Source organism: Blastomyces dermatitidis (genome assembly GCF_000003525.1).
Source record: "Blastomyces dermatitidis ER-3 genomic scaffold supercont1.1, whole genome shotgun sequence".
NCBI classification, from domain to species: Eukaryota; Fungi; Ascomycota; class Eurotiomycetes; order Onygenales; family Ajellomycetaceae; genus Blastomyces; species Blastomyces dermatitidis.
Genome location: NW_025544774.1, coordinates 5107053 through 5124168, shown reverse-complemented (window position 1 = coordinate 5124168; position 17116 = coordinate 5107053). Strand labels below are relative to the sequence as shown.

At 47.8% G+C, this 17116-nt stretch overlaps 5 protein-coding genes across 6 annotated transcripts; 2 read left to right on the top strand and 3 right to left on the bottom strand.

Moving 5' to 3' along the window:
- Positions 1-53: 53 nt before the first annotated feature.
- BDCG_00670 lies at positions 54-6248 on the top strand. Of its 2 annotated transcripts, XM_045416182.1 has the most exons (6): positions 54-340; positions 419-1693; positions 1751-2001; positions 2061-3792; positions 3856-3978; positions 4034-6248. In XM_045416182.1, the coding sequence occupies exons 2-6, from the start codon at positions 430-432 to the stop codon at positions 4510-4512; spliced, it is 3849 nt and encodes a 1282-aa protein (XP_045279255.1). In that variant the 5' UTR covers positions 54-340; positions 419-429; the 3' UTR covers positions 4513-6248. The 2 variants fall into 2 exon arrangements, with proteins under 2 accessions (XP_045279255.1, XP_045279256.1); XM_045416183.1 differs by having other exon boundaries at positions 59-1693; positions 4034-5086.
- A 574-nt stretch (positions 6249-6822) lies between these two features.
- BDCG_00669 (vacuolar protein sorting-associated protein VPS35) lies at positions 6823-11086 on the bottom strand. The gene is made up of 7 exons (XM_045416181.1): positions 10363-11086; positions 9617-10254; positions 9039-9555; positions 8966-8988; positions 8449-8900; positions 7846-8394; positions 6823-7736 (listed from the first exon to the last, which is right to left on the bottom strand). The coding sequence occupies exons 1-7, from the start codon at positions 10497-10499 to the stop codon at positions 7413-7415; spliced, it is 2640 nt and encodes an 879-aa protein (XP_045271968.1). The 5' UTR covers positions 10500-11086; the 3' UTR covers positions 6823-7412.
- BDCG_00668 (uncharacterized protein) lies at positions 10778-13809 on the top strand. The gene has a single exon (XM_045416180.1). It carries the CDS (start codon positions 11368-11370, stop codon positions 12622-12624), a length of 1257 nt encoding a protein of 418 aa, XP_045271967.1. The 5' UTR covers positions 10778-11367; the 3' UTR covers positions 12625-13809.
- On the bottom strand, positions 12704-14194 carry BDCG_00667 (uncharacterized protein). The gene has a single exon (XM_045416179.1). The coding sequence runs from the start codon at positions 13802-13804 to the stop codon at positions 13238-13240; it is 567 nt and encodes a 188-aa protein (XP_045271966.1). The 5' UTR covers positions 13805-14194; the 3' UTR covers positions 12704-13237.
- Positions 14195-14252: 58 nt separating this feature from the next.
- On the bottom strand, positions 14253-17054 carry BDCG_00666 (transcription factor tfiiic complex subunit tfc6). The gene is made up of 3 exons (XM_045416178.1): positions 16684-17054; positions 15457-16626; positions 14253-15398 (listed from the first exon to the last, which is right to left on the bottom strand). Exons 1-3 carry the CDS (start codon positions 16904-16906, stop codon positions 14509-14511), a joined length of 2283 nt encoding a protein of 760 aa, XP_045271965.1. The 5' UTR covers positions 16907-17054; the 3' UTR covers positions 14253-14508.
- Positions 17055-17116: the final 62 nt, after the last annotated feature.

Here is a 17116-nt window from a genome sequence, read left to right as displayed (position 1 = left end):
GATCCGTCTCAAACCACTCAGAAGGGCAGAACATTCCATCGTGATGGTGATGATGATGCTTGGAGCCAGTTCTCTAACCGCTCAAGTTTGCCCGATCCCAACCAGCACAGCAGCAGATGGATGTCGGGCTTTGATCCGCCCTAATCCATTAGCCAAGGACTGGTCGCTTTATACCAATTCTTCACTACTTCTACTCCTCCTCTTCCCTAATTCTCTAGCTTTAGCCCGGCACTTCCCCTCCAGTCTCCTCCACCATCCACCCGCTCAACCTCTCTGCCGCCGAGCCTCTATTTCACGTTCCATTTACCCAGAGCGGGCTACATATCATTTGAGTCTGCCAGTCCGTACCTCTTTTTACTCTCCCCTCCGTCTGTATAAGCTACACCTTCAATTCAATCTGACCACTCTGCTTGGTCAGATAGAAGAACCATGCCGTCCAACTCAAAGCGCGCGGCGCAACCGCCAATAACGATATCGAAGCAGCCAACTGCTACAGATGCACCCAGATTGTCACCTCCAGTGGCTAGCAGTAAAGACCCTGCCGCTGAAGCAAAACAGACCAGCGGGTCCAAGGCGGCTTCACTTGCGAAATCGAATCTAGATACAGCTGCGAATCACGCAGTTGCAAACCACGTTGCTCCAACAACCACGGTTGGTGTGAATCGGAAAAAGCAGAAGAGACGGCAGAAACAAGCGGCACGTCTAGCTGCAGAGCAGCAGCTTAAAGATGCACATGATCCAGCAGGCACTATCAATCAGAACGGTTACACCAATAACACACATTTGGATGATCCAGATGTCCCACTCGGTTCCAACCAATACTCCTCCTCTCACCACAACCAAAATTATTTCGACTCTCATGTCGACGATCGAAACCACTACGATCCCGCCCAAAACGATGATCTCTATTCTACCGACGACGAGGGCCACTTTTATGCCCAGTCGCATTCTCAAGCCCATCCCAATAGGCGGAGTATGGATCAACATTCCGAAGCTAGTGGAAACAAATCCAAGAAGAAGAAAGGTAAAAAACACCGTTCTAAGTCCCTCGCAGCCGATGGAAGTTCAACATCACTATCAACTCAGCCAACGTCTGCTACACGACACGCCCCGCCACCTCCACCTCCACTATCTAACGCCGCACTTCGTTCCGCCCATAAAATATCAAAGGACAGGATATGGAATACGTCGACTCAAGAGGAACGAGAAAATATCAAAGAATTTTGGCTGCAACTGGGTGAAGAGGAACGGAGATCGCTGGTGAAAGTTGAAAAGGAGGCTGTTTTGCGGAAGATGAAGGAGCAGCAGAAGCATTCATGCAGTTGCACTGTATGCGGGAGGAAACGGACGGCTATTGAAGAAGAGTTGGAGGTTCTGTACGATGCATACTACGAAGAGCTTGAACAGTACGCGAATCACAGCCAATCCTCTTTCGAAAACGGGGCCCCAATTGTCCCGCCTCGACTATACCAGCCACCGCTCCGCCCGCTTGATAGGCATCCCCACCTAACAAATAACCAACATCCCCAGAAGGGGAGAGTTGAAGAATTGCCTGACGATGACGAAGATTTAGATGAGGACTACGACGAAGATGATGAAGAAGATGAGCCTTACAGTGACGATGAGCTTGAAGAGGCTACTCGGAACAGTAGGGCCGATTTTTTCGCGTTTGGTAACAGTTTGACGGTTAAAGGTAGGTTCACTTATCATTCACCGTATACCCTTATCGATTGCGGCTAACCTTCCCTAGACGGTATTCTCACTGTTGCGGATGATCTGCTTAAAAACGATGGCAAGCATTTTATTGATATGATGGAACAATTAGCGGAACGCCGAATGCAGCGCGAGGAAGACACGCAATACGCTGCATCTTCGGCCGCTCATCAATCTCTACATGCCGGTCATAACCACGGACCTCCTCTCGACGAGGAAGATTATGATGATGATGAAGACGATGACTACGATAGCCAGGATGATGAGGACTACGAGGAGGATGAGATGGTTTGTGTGAACACTATTTGGTTTTTAGATATACTTACTAATTCTCGGTTACAACGTAGGATGCAATGACGGAGGAGCAGCGTATGGAAGAAGGAAGACGGATGTTTCAAATCTTTGCCGCTCGGATGTTTGAACAGCGTGTTCTATCTGCATACCGAGAGAAGGTCGCCCTAGAACGCCAACTGAAACTTATTGAAGAGCTAGATGAGGAGAACCGGTTAGATGTTCAGCGGGAGGCAAAAAAGGCAAGAGAAGCGCAGAAGAGAAAGGACAAAAAGAGACAGCAGAAACAGGCCAAGGAGGAGGAGAGGGCGAGGAAGGAGGCGGAAAGGGCTGCTGAAGCTGCTGCTGCGAAGGCTATCGAGGAGAAGAAACAAGAAGAACAACGGCGAAAGAAAGAGGAACAAAGAAAGAAGAGGGAAGCGGAGAAAAAGGCCCAAGAAGAGGAGCGTTTACGAAAGGAAGCCGAAAAGCAGAAGCGTCTTCAAGGGGAACGTGAACGTCAAGCTGAGATCGAACGAAAACAAAGGGAGCAGAAGGAGCGAGAGAAGAAAAAGCGAGAGGAGGCAAAGAAAAGGGAGCGCGAGGAGCGAGAAGCGAAGGAGAGGGAACTTCGAGAAAAGAAAGCAAAGGAAGGACAGGAGCGTAAGGCCCGGGAAGAGCAGGCCAAGCTTGAGAAAGAAGCAGCTCTCAAGGTAGATCGCGAGAGCAAAGAGCGCGCTAAACGTGAAGAACAAGCTACTCAGGCTGCGCAAGCGGCCACTGCTCAAGCTGCCAAACGAATATCCCAATCGGGGCCGACGTATCTTCCTCCAGGTCTTCAACCTCCACATGGGCAATCAGCGCTGCAGTCACCACATTTTCAGGCTGCTACACCGGTTGTACCGAAAGCCCCAACTCCGGTTCGACCTCGTCAAACATCCCAACAAGGGTCCCATGCTTCTTCTCCGAGATCCCAACCCGCCGGAACAGATACTTCACACACCTCTATTTCCCCTGGAAATGCTGGTGTCTCGCAGTCATCAGGTTCCTCGAGTTCGGTTTCTGTGAAGTCCTATGGCCCACCACCGATGCTCCATCACCCTCAGCCCTCTGCTCCTATGTCGCCCTTGGGTGGAACCGGCCGCAGCCCTCATTCTTTGGGTTTTAACTCGATGCCTGCATTGAATGGAATACCTTCCAGCCTCGCCGGTTTACCGGGAATGACATCCCGAATTCCATTGGGTCATGAAATGCACATGTATTCCAGCCAACAGAGCTCTCTAGGAGGCCAATTCAGAGGATTCCCATCCCCAGATGGTATACCAATGGCTCCGGGAATAAATGGGACTCGTCCGATGATCCCAGGTCGGGGCTTCCCTCTAGATACTGGCCACGGTTTGCCATTTCCTTCGCAGCCGTTAGGACATGGTCCAATCTCTTCGTCACAGCAACCTCAGATACCCCGGGAAACAGGGCGTGGACAAACACATTCGAGACAAGCGTCAGCGTCCTTTGAAAGAAGCCCTCTAGAAAACCAGCCACAGAATTTGCCCATATCCCGACCAGCTCCAATTCAACGCCCCGCTAGTACTACCCCTCATAATGCCTCACGGAACGAAACGAGGCCCGGGCAGTCAGATATTGACGACTTGAGCGCGCAGCTTGGCAGTAGTGCTCTTCTCGATGACACGGATGTGCCTTTGACTTCCAGTCTATCTCAGCCTATTCCCACAGGCGCTCTTCCTGGCGCTCCCGGAGCTGGGAGAATGGGATTCGGAACATCACCATTATTTCCTGAACATCTCGGTTGTAAGTTGATATTCTGCTACCATGTTGAGTTTCCACCCTCCTACAGAACTAACAAAATTTTAGCCAAGCATCCAAATTTCACCCTCGGCGCTGCGGGTTCGGGTAATTCTTGGAGCTCACAAAAACCATTCGGGGCTCCCGGATTCCCCCCTCCAGCAACCTCTTGGGGCTCAGTACCAGGTTCAGGTTAGTTTATCTTATCAGGGGATTATTAAACTATCTTATTGACCCGTTGATATAGGAGCTGGATGGCCGGGTAACGCGTTCGGTGCAATAGGGCTAACACGTCCTTTGCAACCCGTTAAGATTCGTTCGCTGGTAGCAGAGGCTTGTAAGAAGCTCAACGCAACCAGTCCAACAAAAGGCAACTCAGGTTTCCATAACGTGAACCATGTGTTACGACAAGTTGAACAATCGCACCAGCCACTTGATTCTCAAATCACACTTGACGAGCTGTTGGATATCCTTGACACCGAAGGTAACCCGCAAAATGGTGGTGGCTCTTTCGCAATCAAAAATGAAGGGACGCGTGGCACGTTCGTTAAGTTTGAGCCCGATAACAATAGCATACCACTAGGCCCCAGAGGAAGCATTGCACCAGGAGATATCGGCAGTCCCGTCCCTGGCAGTAGCGTTCCAGCACTTGGCGGTATTGGGTCAGCGGGGGGTTCGAGACAATTCCCAGTCCCTTCGAATATGTCTCCGCCGACTGGGTTTTAAAGCCGGTGTCCATTCGATTTGGTATTTCCATTTCTGGGTGGGCATCTGTATATTTCGTGTGGAACCCGCCTAAATGCTTTTACTACTCTCTATTCCCCCTGGAAGGCTAATGATCCTCGCTCTTGTTATTTTCCGCAGTATCTTATGGGTTTAGTGGACAATGTCCTCATTGTCACTCTCACCAAACTCTCTATTCTCTATCAAGAACACTTCCCTTTTCGGTTAGCCATTTCCCTCAACACCGAAACCAGCATCAGCTAAACTGTCATCCGTTCCTCTTTTCCTTCACCATCATTATTAACCTCCGACCATTATCTCCTTTCCACCTCCTGTTCTCTTCCATTCTGTTACGTCGTTACTCTCCTTTGTCTCAGTCTAATGATCTCTCTTTCCTTCTCTATGTTTTTCCTTTGTCCCTAATTTATTTATTTATTTTTTTTAATTTCCTACGTGTCGCTGCCTGAGGTACAGCTTTCATTTACTGTATCACACAGCCGGGAAGGTACACTGTTCAGGCAGGCAGGCGGGCCGGTTATGTATGGCAGCTGGCAAGCTGTTAAGGGTAGCTATTGCTTTTTTTTTTTTTTTTTTTTTTGCTATTGATTGTTCGATTATCCAATCGTCGCTTTTATGAAACACTTGCAACAGATCATGGGCGTTACAGAGTCACAATTCATTTTGCTTTTTATTCACCTTCTGTCTGAAACCGAACTATTCCATTACATACATCCTGGCCTTTTTCATGAATAAATAATGCTGAGAGTGAGGCGGACCAAAATGTCTTGTGAAGTGTGAACGAACGGCTGTACGCAGGGTCATTCTACAGTCCCAAGTCACTCACTTAGGTGCTTAGGATTCCCTATGCATCTCGAGGCTGATCAGGTGGCAATTAAAATAGATGGGAAACGCGGGCGGCAACCTCGCTTGCAATAATGTAATGGAAACACGATGGACTACTCTATGTACCGTACCCGTACCCAAGTATGTAAGAAGGTCTTAAATTTCAGTTCCAGTTGCAACCATTTAGAATTTATAATGCCGTCTGAAGCAGGCACATGACGGTAATTCGAGCAGCACCTAACTCCATCGGCTGAGCGCTCCAAAAGAAGAAGGAAGAAGGAATGGGAACGTCCTCAAAGGGGAATTAAGAGCCGCATCCAAAACATATAAACCCCCCCCCCCCGCCCCCCCTTTCCCTTCTTCTCTTTTTCCCTCCTCTCTTTCTTCTCCCCCCCCTCTTTTTTTTTCTCCTCCTCCTCTTTCTCTCTCTTCTTGTATCTCCCTTCTCCTATCTTTCTTTCTCCTTCTTTCTCTTCTCCCTCTCCTCTTTTTCTCCACTTCATCTGTTCTTTGTTCTTTGGCACTGCCATGCATGAAGTGTTGTGAAAACATGAGCAGCCTCGGTTCTATGAAAAGCCTGCAGGAGATCCAACAGTCTACTAGTGTGCAAAGGGCGCTGAGGATATCTGTCAATTTGGCACTGGAGCACAGGAGCTGAGGGTATGCAAATTGAAAAGTGTATTTGCAAATACTAACTAGCGAACCGGAGTCATGCTCATATGATACTTTCCTGGGGTGGTTGTTATGTACAGTACAATCAATCAATCAATCTTTCATCTTTATCAGATTATCAGCTCTTAGTCACTTCACATCATCAAATATGTTAAAATCTAGAGATCGATTCTATAGTCTTCTACAAGAGTCAATGATAAGAATAAGAATTTGATACGCCAAGCCCTCGCTGCTCCATCCTTTCATTTTACGCATTTGACCCTTTTGTTCCGAGCATCAACTTCTGTTGTCATGCACAATGGCATGACCCAGTGAAGATTGGTCAGGCTTCGCTAGCCTAAGTCCAAAAGTCACACAAATATCTGCAAATCAAGCACATACTCTCTTCAGCAAACTTTGCATTTTGCATCTGAAGAAACGTGGGATACGATTGCGACACCAAACATCAAAGGAAAATTCTACGCAGGGATCAGAGCGCTTCGAGCTCAAAACAGCTCTTCTCTCACTTGATGCGCTGAACGGTCTAAGCCGTTCTTCCTGGCTCTAAATTAACCGAGCAACGAGAGAGAGTCTGAGGACGACGCGTGATGAGAGTGGCAAAGGGCCCGGCCCGCTTGTTCGCGGTGCCTCTGCCTCTGCCAGATTCGCCTCTGCCCACAACATCGAAACCATCCCTCCCGCATGGTTCCTTCCCCGAAGGGATATATGCCCCTTGCTTTTAAGTTTGGATAGGACATCGGGCAGGTACCCTTTGTCCTCCTCCTACTAAGGGGCCCTTACCTATTTAGTTATACTAACCCCCACCTCGCAAGTAGCTGACCATATATTCCAGTCTCCTCGCCTTGTAACTCAAGCCCTCTCAGTCATCTGCGTAGTGTCTTTCCAGGTTTACGGGTTGTATTTTCGCAAGTAAAGATAAGAAGAAAGCTCCAAGCAAAAAAAAATCGTAGAATGTCCCTAATGTCCAAAACCAAAGGATGTGATTGCTTATTACACTGGTGGCTGGTTTGGGAAATAGAAAACTGATAGTTTATAGAGGTACAGAATTGGGAAATAATAAGATGATGGTAGCGCGCGCCAAGACAATGCGCTACTGATAAAGCCAAGGACAACAGCAGAGAAGGCAGACAAACTAAACTCCCCATGGTTTAAAAAACTAAACAAATGGAGAATAAAAATATTCTGGAATGATACACACGGCCAAAGCCGAACCAGGTGCTCGAAGTGGACCAAAAAAAAAAAAAAGGGGGGGGGGGGGGGGGGCTGGGTGTGGGGAAGGGAAAAGCACAAAAGTAGTTTGGGTCCAGATTCATGTACATAATAATAAAGCAACCCCTACAAGAGACCGGAAAAAAGCAAAAGACAAGAACTTAGAAAATAATAATAATTTATACCCTTGGCTCCGTCACAACGCCCTCATACTCTCGTGATTTGATATAATCCAGCGTGCGCTGGAAATGGCGCTTTGGGTTATCAAGGCTAGAGTTTGGCACGCCGTCATTCTGGCTTGTTTGGAGGTTTGAGTGGATGAGTTCGATGAGCCCGTTCAGATACCTAGTCGTCACAGTCTCGTTCCCTTGATCGAAATAATATACATAGCGGTTCAGAATTTCGACAAAAAGCTCCACGGATACTGCTGTGTCCATGCATGCGTCCGCAACACGTAGAGCCCTTTGGAGACATTCAAGTACGCGTTTACCGTCACGGTATAGCTATACGAATAGTACCATCACGTTAGCAAATCACACACCGCCAATTTTAAGGAAAAGGGGGTAATGTGATGCGAAAAGGAATGGGGGGTGTTGAAATATTGACACTTACATCTTTCGCGTCCTCGCCCTCCTGCTGCTGGTTTTCAACGGCCCACCAAAGATGACTTGCGAGGTACACGGCACGGCATTGGTCTGGTTTCTTTAGCAGTTTACTACCATGCAGCGCAGCCTTGGTGATGAGGGTATCATAATTTTCTTTTCCGAATCCCCTCGTTCCGTGTAGTGCGCTCGCCAGAATGCATACGGCTTGGAACTGCGCTCTTGAATCACTTATGGAATCTTCATAGATAGTAAACGCTTGTGCGAAAAATTCATAGCTAAATTCCTCGAAGCCAGCCTGGTCGGCCACTTGGCCACAAAGGACGAAGAGGCGAAGAGACAACTCAGCGCAGCCTGAATTTACTCGTTGATATAAATTGCTGATGCACTGGTGCATGAATCGGTAAAGTGTAGAGGATTGTGCTTGCCAGTTATCATCATAATGTTCACGAAGCTTATATTTTCGGGCTAGCTTCAAGGAGGAAGTAATTATAGCAGGTGTGGTATATCGAGTACGTTCGTTTCCCTCCGAATAAGCTTTACGGGTCTCTTGCAGAAGCTTTTCGGCCGATAGTTAGCATAGATAATGTGATTTTACAAGGGTAACACTCACCTTAAGCTGAGTGTCATTATCTGGGCCTTGGATGAAATGGACGATCCGTGCAAGCCATCCTTGTTCTTCAATCGTTTCTTCCGTCTCCCCTGCGCGCCGTTGCTGCTGAACACCCGGGTAGCCAATAGGCTGCTGCATACCCTCCTTTATTAGAACACTCAATATCTGTAACACACCATCGAGGTTTTCCGATGTAGAGATTATTGTCCGGTTTCGTAAAATGCCTCGAGCAATCTCGCCAGCAACAGCTCTCCGCGTGGGGTATGACTGAGCAGCAAACAGTGGGATATAATTTGGGAGTGAAAGCGCAGTAAAAATGGAAAGATATGTGCGGATCGGCGCTAGGAGTAGATTCAAGATATTGGATTGTGCAGCAATGGAGTGTAAATCGGCGCTATCAGCATGCTCTAATGTCTTCTTTGTTGCATACTCAAGAACTTGGTCCACGTATTCTGTACAATTGGTTAATGCCATAACTTGGGTGACACGGGGAGGAAGAACAGAGGTGTTTCCATACCTAATCGCTCGGGGTAAATGTTCCTGACTCTAGTTAGCCAACGCCACTATCACGGATGTAACGCTCAACTCACAAAGCTAGATTCACCAACGATACCAATAGAGCTATAGTGTCTTGGATCGGAAGGTTTCTTGTTCGGACTAAGCTAACAACTTGGTCGAAGAATATTTCATAGAGTTTGATATCGACTGGTAATTTGGATTTCGATCCTCCCTCGTCTTCGCCATTGGCAACGGGTGGGGGCTCTTGTTCTCCGTTTTCTGCGGTATCTGATTCCTTGTTGGGCTCCTTTGTCGTGGCGTCCTTATCCTCTCCAGAAACCTCCGTTTCAGGTTGGGGTTTCGCTCCTTCGTTCTCCTTTGCTAAACGCAATTTTTCCAGTAACCTAACAGTCGCTTCCTCTTCCGCCTGTTTCTTGCTCTCGGGGGTATCGTTATTGTCCGAGTCTCGTGCTGCATAAGAGGATAACCGGTCCATTAGACCTATGACAATCTTTTTCATATCAACATGGGGATTTAGTCTGGCTATGGCGGAGAGTAGGAGGTCAAGCGTATGCAAATGGTATTCATCGGGGAAGACCTTCGTCATTACTGTAGTATTCATCGAGTCAGTAATCGAAATTCCGAACTCTGGCCCGGATACGGTCCTCACCTTCCAGCAAATACTCCTGCGCCAATACATCACGGCATTGTACAACCTGCTCCAGAAGAGGCTGGAGTATTATCGTCTTATAAGTCTCCAGATCAATCAACTGGCTCAATCGTACCAAGTTACTTCCAACGAGAAGCTCTAGCTCCTTCCTCTCCTGTGTCCTAAGCTCCCGCTCCCTCGAATGGCCTTGGTGCTGTAGCCTCACCCAAAGTTTATTCATCTCCACGAAATTGGTCAGAATGAAGCTAATAGAATCCTGTATGTTGCCCTGCGGGCCATCTCCGGTACCGGTGGGTAGGTGATCCTTCGCTTGACCGGACAGATAATATCTTAAGAACAAACCACGAATAGGATGCTGAACACCCCTGCTCATTTCCATCATATCCTTCATTATCTCCCTAACCGGCGCATCCTCAATTCCCATGTAAACAGTTCCGACAGTGATCATGAGATACAGGCGCGGGATGATATTTCCAGCATATTGCACCAGCTCGTACAAATCGGCGAGATGGTTGACCGGGTGGCTCTCTTTAAGGTAGACGGATAGATGGCGGAGAGCGTCATGGACAGCCATGTACAGCTCGTAGTACTGCTTCGGGCCAAGACTAGGGGTACGGAGTTCGGAAACCAACGTCGACCTGGTATTGGGCGACGTCTGTTAGCAGCAATATCATTAATATAATGGGGTCCAGCTGAGGTTCGGAGGACTCATGAAGCCCTCTATTCCTATTTCCATTTCCACATACCCGCATTTCAATGCGTCCATGAGCTTCCCAGGAGTCTCCAGGCATCTTCGCATCATATGCGCCTGCTGTCGTACAACCCCTAGGGCGTCCTCAAGCAACCGACTCTGCTCCTCTGGAACATTCGGCGGGCTTGCCATTGTGGCAGAAGAGGGACCAACGCGTCCGGAGTCGATTGAACTAAGCTTGGGGGTGTATGCCGGTAGTAATTGCAAAGTCCGGTCTCGGGTATTTAGGAGTACGAGCAAAATGTTTACATCACAGAGAAAGGGAATCCAAGGATAGTTGTCTCGATAGCGGGTGTTGGATGGAAGGTCTTTCTACGCTGCCTGCGGTTGGATGTTTGCTCGATGTTTGTTCCTGGTGCTGACGACGGACACCAATTCACGCTATTCCGGAAAGAGGTTCCTCATGTGTTTCTGTATCGAACATCAACAAAACGACAGATTTATAATTATATCACGGCATTCGATTCCATTCGTACTATTAGGATTACCTAAGTGATGAATAGTTATGCCATCCATGCTTACCAAAAGCGTGATGATGAGATTATCTGCAACAACGTTGCCTCGTCGGCTTCCCGCCCATGTGAAATCTAGCCTCAACTGAACAAACGTGGTAACCTTTGAAATAAACTGAATGCATGCCCGTCTGGATACATGAAGACGGGATAATACGTTCCCAGCCAAGTTTCAAACACTTATTGGCTGCGAATATCCCCTTGACGTTTACCTCCAACACCCCCCAACACCCCCCAACACCCCCCAACACCCCGAGTGTTCAACCCCACCAACCCCCACTAGACGCCGAATTGGTGTAAGGATTTCACACTGTTAGACGATATCCTCATACCGGGCCGCAAAGAACTCAAGGTTTACTAGGTTATTAGACTGTCAACTTTTTCCAAAGGCCTGCTGGGTTCATATATTTATACATCTGGCGGAACGGTACCTACCTCTACCGATTCCCCGCTACTCTTCTCTCTACCAGAACTTGAATCTAAGAAACATGTCATGCTCTATTCTCCTTCGAATCCCCCTTGAGCTGCGCGAGGAGATAATCCAATATGTACTATACTCTCTGCGTCCCTCCCCTGACGGTCCCTCTTACCCACATAATCGGGTACGACTTTTTGACGTCGGCTTTGATTCTTTATTATCCCTATTATCCCACCGTCTTAGACACGAGAAACCAGTGGAATGGACCATTCCCGCTGGGCAGGCCCTACTTCTTGTGAACCGCCAGATTGCCGCAGAGACGAGGGCCATCTTAGCACGGTATCCTCTCACATACCAGCTTGACATCATGATGATCCAAGAGCGTTATCTATGGCCAACGTGGTTGTCTGTACCCGTTCTTTCAAATAGAATTGACGAGTTAAAGATTACCTTCCGGACATTTGGCTCTGCTGTGTCTCCCCGAAATCATCAGCATATGTTCAGTTCGTCACCGACTGGCATGTTCGATTACAGACTATATACCAACGATCCTCCGCGGTTAGTCTTGTGCCTCCTTAGTGTTATCGAGCGGATTTTACTGCGGGGCGTGCCATTTCCTTCTCCAGCGCGGTTATCCAACACTAGCCAAGAATGGGATGTCAATACAATTGAATCTCTTTTGATTGTAGAGGATGACATTCTTCCCGAGGAGGACTCGGAGGAGCTAAGGGAGTGCATTCAAGCAAGGACGACTCTTGCACAGAGGATTCGAGACAGGGAAGTCATCATTGGCACACTTGTTTTGGATATACAAAGTCCGACTGCTTGGCACGGACAGACGACTCCTGAGCCTGAGGTTGGATTTGCCGAATGGAAGTCATATTCGTATCACTTCGCATACCAAGCATTTTCACCATTCGCCTTTGTGGATAGCTCCGAAAGCTCGTTGGTAACGGATATCCCCGTGGCAAGATCGGAGTGGCTTGCGTCAATGATATCTAGTGAAATTACTGCCTTGCTCCGTATGAAGTATCAAAGTATATTCTGCAATGATCTTATTTTCGAGCGCATCGGCCGTATACAGGTGAAGGTTGATGGGGTGCTATTCGCAGAGTTAAATCTCGACGAAATGCTGGCTAATTTACAGTTCACGGGGGGTTGGCTTCCTAGGGATACTGTGATTGACTCTGTGATTGACTCTGTTGACAAGCGCAGGTGGCAATTCTTCGGCTGGAAGGAGAGAACGAAGAGGTTCAGAATGAAACGAGGCTTGCCTGTTGTCCATGTCGGAGATTCCCTGGAGCTGTTCGAATCCCGTTTGCTATAACCAACGTCGAAGGTGGATGAGTATTATTAGATCCGCTTTCTGTGGCACTTTGCCAATATGATTGCTTTTGGGAATAGGAGGGTGATAGTCTTTCTCGAAGCCAGGTTCAAGTATTATGAATGCGTCTCGTGTCAGTATTGGAAAGTACTGGAAGTTGCTCTACTGAAGGGGACAGGGGTGTGAACCCTTCGGATGTACCAATCTTTCTGTGTAAATACGGAGAACTTCTAAATTCAAGTAATGAAATTTATTTTAGCGGGCGCTGTAATCTACCACCGAAACAAGCAGCCAGATGTAAAGCTCTCTCTAATTTCCTTCTAATTAATAAATTGATAGTGTTACATTAAGCTGCGTCAAGAAAAAGAACGAGGAAAACCTGCCTGAATACCCCAAACTCCATCTCTATATATTTATGTCTCTCTTCTAAATGATTCATTCAAAATTGCGGCACGCTCAAAAAAAAAATGCCTCATGTACTTCTTTCATTCAGGATCCAAACAGCCAAAAAAAAGGTATCCACTCCGTCGGAGGAAAATTCACACCAACCCCCTTGCCATACATATATTTCATCGATCATTAAATCATCATGCGTATTTCTTTTCGAGTTTGCGTCTTAATTCGGAAACCGGGCGCTTGGGGTTGGCAGATGGTAGGTTCCATTAACCGACCCGTATCTCGGCGGGGGTATGAGCGACGCAGCAGGATAAGAAATTTTGATCGTTGCGTGCGATGGCTGCGGACGGAACACGCCCGTTGGCCCTAGTTGTGGGTAAGAGAGCCTCAGGGAGGAGGGTCTGTATATTAAAGTGGTATTTGAGGATGCAGATGCCGATGGGAGAGACGTCGTTCGAGGCGGAAGGGTCGGCGCAACGGTCGTCCGTGTGGGCAGGCCTGACTTTTCACTTGATGGACGCTCAGTGGATGTCGGCGAGGAAGAGTCAGTCGTGGTGGTTATGGGAGCGACTGTTTCTGTGATTCGAGGGGGGATTGTGACAAGGAGGCCTGGGGGTGGGGTTTTTGTGGTTTTTGGGCCCCCATCAACAGGGACGACTGAGTATGGTACTCGTCTTCGTGGGACTAGCAGTTGTGGTTTGAGGGATAGAGGAAATGAATTTGCTACTGTAGAAAACATCGCCGCGAACAATATTATCAATATGTTAAGTCTCATGCTGAACGTCATTGCAGTCACCTTTCTTTGACAGCAGCTAATATCAAGATAGCCAGCTCCTTGCACTCAGTAGTGTGAACAAAAAGAGAAAGAAAGCACTTGGGAAGAATCCCCCACAAAGAATGCTCCAAATGCCAACTTCCCCCATTGTTAAATTGCAGAGGCTGGGCTGTTGCGAAATTCCGTCTGAGAAATGCAGTATGGAGACGGGTGGCTGGGAACCCAGCCATCTAATTTTATTAGTTCGCAGGCACAAGATACAAAAAAAGGGTGCTGGTTAGCGATATAATGCATTTTCATTATGATAAATCGTGGTTAACTAATCTGTAGTTTCCCCCAGAATCCTTTGGAACGTTGGGAGTTGACATGCAGAAAATGGTATTGAAACAATATCGAAAAAGTGCTGGATGAGGTGGGATGAGACGTGAGGGCAGGGGTTGGCGGCGGTCAAGGTGCCAAGACATAGTGCCAAGCATAAGCGGGTATCATTTGTGCCCAGAATGCCAAGGTCCAAGGGCAAATCGCGGGGTAGTACAAAACAACCCGGCAGAACTCTGAAGAGGAGTATAATTCACGGAGTACCTGTAGTAGTCATCATTTGCTCACAATTTATGGAGTACTCTATAATAGCTATGAGTTGCGAGGGTACATAAAATGGGAGTATGTACTCCGCAAGCACAATAGAAATTCCCAACTTCCACTTGAAACGATTTCCTTCACCGAAGAGCTAAGTCCTCAACCCGGAGCAAACCACAACCCATCCCTGCACATGCCCATCCTGCACATTCTTTATTTGGATTCCATGCGAGTGATGTAATCGCACTTCCTTCTTCAAAAATTGCTATCGCAAGGTTACCGTCTGCCATCCTCCTATCTCCCGTCAACTTTCTGGTTAGCATGGGTACTTCTGCCTTGAACCCATCATAAAATTTGCTAACCCCGGGCCCCGCAGTATCATCCTTCTGTTCAGTGCCATGTTCTTCGTTCTTGTTAGGAATCCATTCATGGCTAAACCACGTCTGCTGCCAGTTCTTCTCCTTGGGATTTATCAATCTGAGAACTGGATTCGTGACCGCGACAGTGCCGCTTACGTTACCGGCCAAAAAGGATGGGTGGCATAGATTCGCTGGCGTAATAGCTGATACCAAATCATACGTTTGTAATATGGAAGATGTAGAGAAGAACCGTCGGAGTGGCTGGATTCGAACAAATTCAGTGTCATCTGAGCAAATGTATGTTCGCAAGAAGGGCGAATATGATACTTCATATGAACCCACTCGCGAACGCGAAGTCTCTGTAACATCTGTTTTGGGATCTAGGAGGGAAAAAAGTTTTGTTTTGCCGTCCATTCCCGTCGTAACAAGTATATGTGGGTACGTTGGGTATGATGACGTGATATTGAGAATGTAGGAGGTATGGACAGGAAGGTATATGTACGGTGTTGGATTTGCGCCTAATTCGTTAGCATCGGATGGCGATGACAGACTCCAAACTCCAACAAACCCACTGGCAGTGCCAATCGCGAGGTCGCTCGGGGAAAGCCAACAGAAACAGGTGCAAAGTGTCGATGGTGGTTTAGCCTCAAAAGCAGGCACGTGAACCTGGACTGTAGTAGAAACGTTAGACTTTTGACTATCTGGATGAAAAGAGTGACTTTTTCGAACCATATTCCGTCTCACTGGCCAGCTTGTTTAGTTGCACGTCCAAAACCTTGACACTCCCATCTCCCCAAACGCCTGCCAAAAGGCCGATATTGACACTCTCAACAATTTCATCTCCTCCTCGCTCATCCCGGCCCATTGGGCACCAGGATAGGCGCCTGATATCACCAGCATCTGTACATATTACTTGTCGTAAGCGCGGCTTGACACTCATATCAAGTTGTCGGACATCATTATCTTCTTTCGTAGACTCAAAGGACCAAATCTGTATGGCAGACGGATATGGCGGGGAAGGCGTAAAGGCTGGTGCACCCTGGGAAATCCCATCCAACGACTGTTTCTGCGAATCTGATATTGGAATCGCTACCGCAAGATATTGCGAACTCCCAGCACAGTTTGGCGCCCATGATACACACTGAACCTTATGGCCCAAATTCAGAATCCACCCTTCACGATTCCTTCGTGACCGAGACGCAGAACCATTCTGTACCTCAGACATTAGTTCAGTTTCGGGTAATAAAGGCTCTTGAGCCTCTACCGCCTGACGGGTCAGCTTATCTCCCTTTTTAGGGCGTCCTGGGGGTCTCCCTTTCGGTTTGATTTCACTCCATGCCTCGCCAAAGTCCAGCGATTGGCCCACAGCAAGCTCGTAGACTCTTTGAGATGATGCAGGTCCAATTATGACAGTGTGCTTTTTCGTCCTGGCCCGGCGCAAATAAGGTTTTCCTTCCTCAGCTGTGATACCCACTGTTCGTTGTCTTTTGCTAAACCGGCTACTGTTATTTTCGCCATAGTACCAATCCCAGCCAGATGTCGCCTCCTTGCGCAACATATCACCGCTCACCCCAAAAGCAGCTCCAATTTCGTCAATAGTCATGCTAAGCGCTTCCCGTAAAGTATCCCTACTAGGAAATGTCGCATCTCGACCTTTTGTCCATCTAGCTCTAGTATATATCATGGGCAACAAATCCTCATCGCTGGCGCCGAACGTTAATTTCAAGTAGGTCATTTTGGCACCATGCGCTGACGGTTTGTAGAGACCTCTTGAATGAGTAGCCATGGGATCTTGTTCCTCAATGCGTCCAACTGGCCTTGGTCGAGTTTTCTTTGCCTTGTCCGCTTCCTCCAGATCGGACCGCAAAGCAGATCCCATGTCGTCATCATCCACCATGCCTATTCACAAGTAAATATAGGTTCTCCACATCAATAAATTAGTAGCATAGATCTTACGTTCGGCATCATTATCTTGCTCTTCATATTCTTCATCATCCCCGCGACGCGTGCCCCGGCGTACTCTCTTTGCACCCCGGCCTTCCGTGTCCAGTTCATAGGAGCTTTCTTCCTCGTCGCTGCTTAATTGTTCAGATTCGGAGGATCCGACCTCAAGCCCTGTTGTGTATTTTGGAGCCGCAGCCCGTCGGCGAGGAAGCCTTCTCACAGACGACGAAGCCATCTCACATTGTAGTAGCACGCAACCGTTGCAGTGGACATTTGTTGAAAGAGCGGCCGGGATAAACGCTTTGATCCTCTGATAAATTACAAATTTCCGTTCATATCACCCGCAGATCTTACATCAATCCTAGGAAACGCGCCCATTGTGTATCTTCTTACTGGTTCCTTGTAGTTAAAGTTCAGGGCTATGTAACTAAATATTATAACTAAG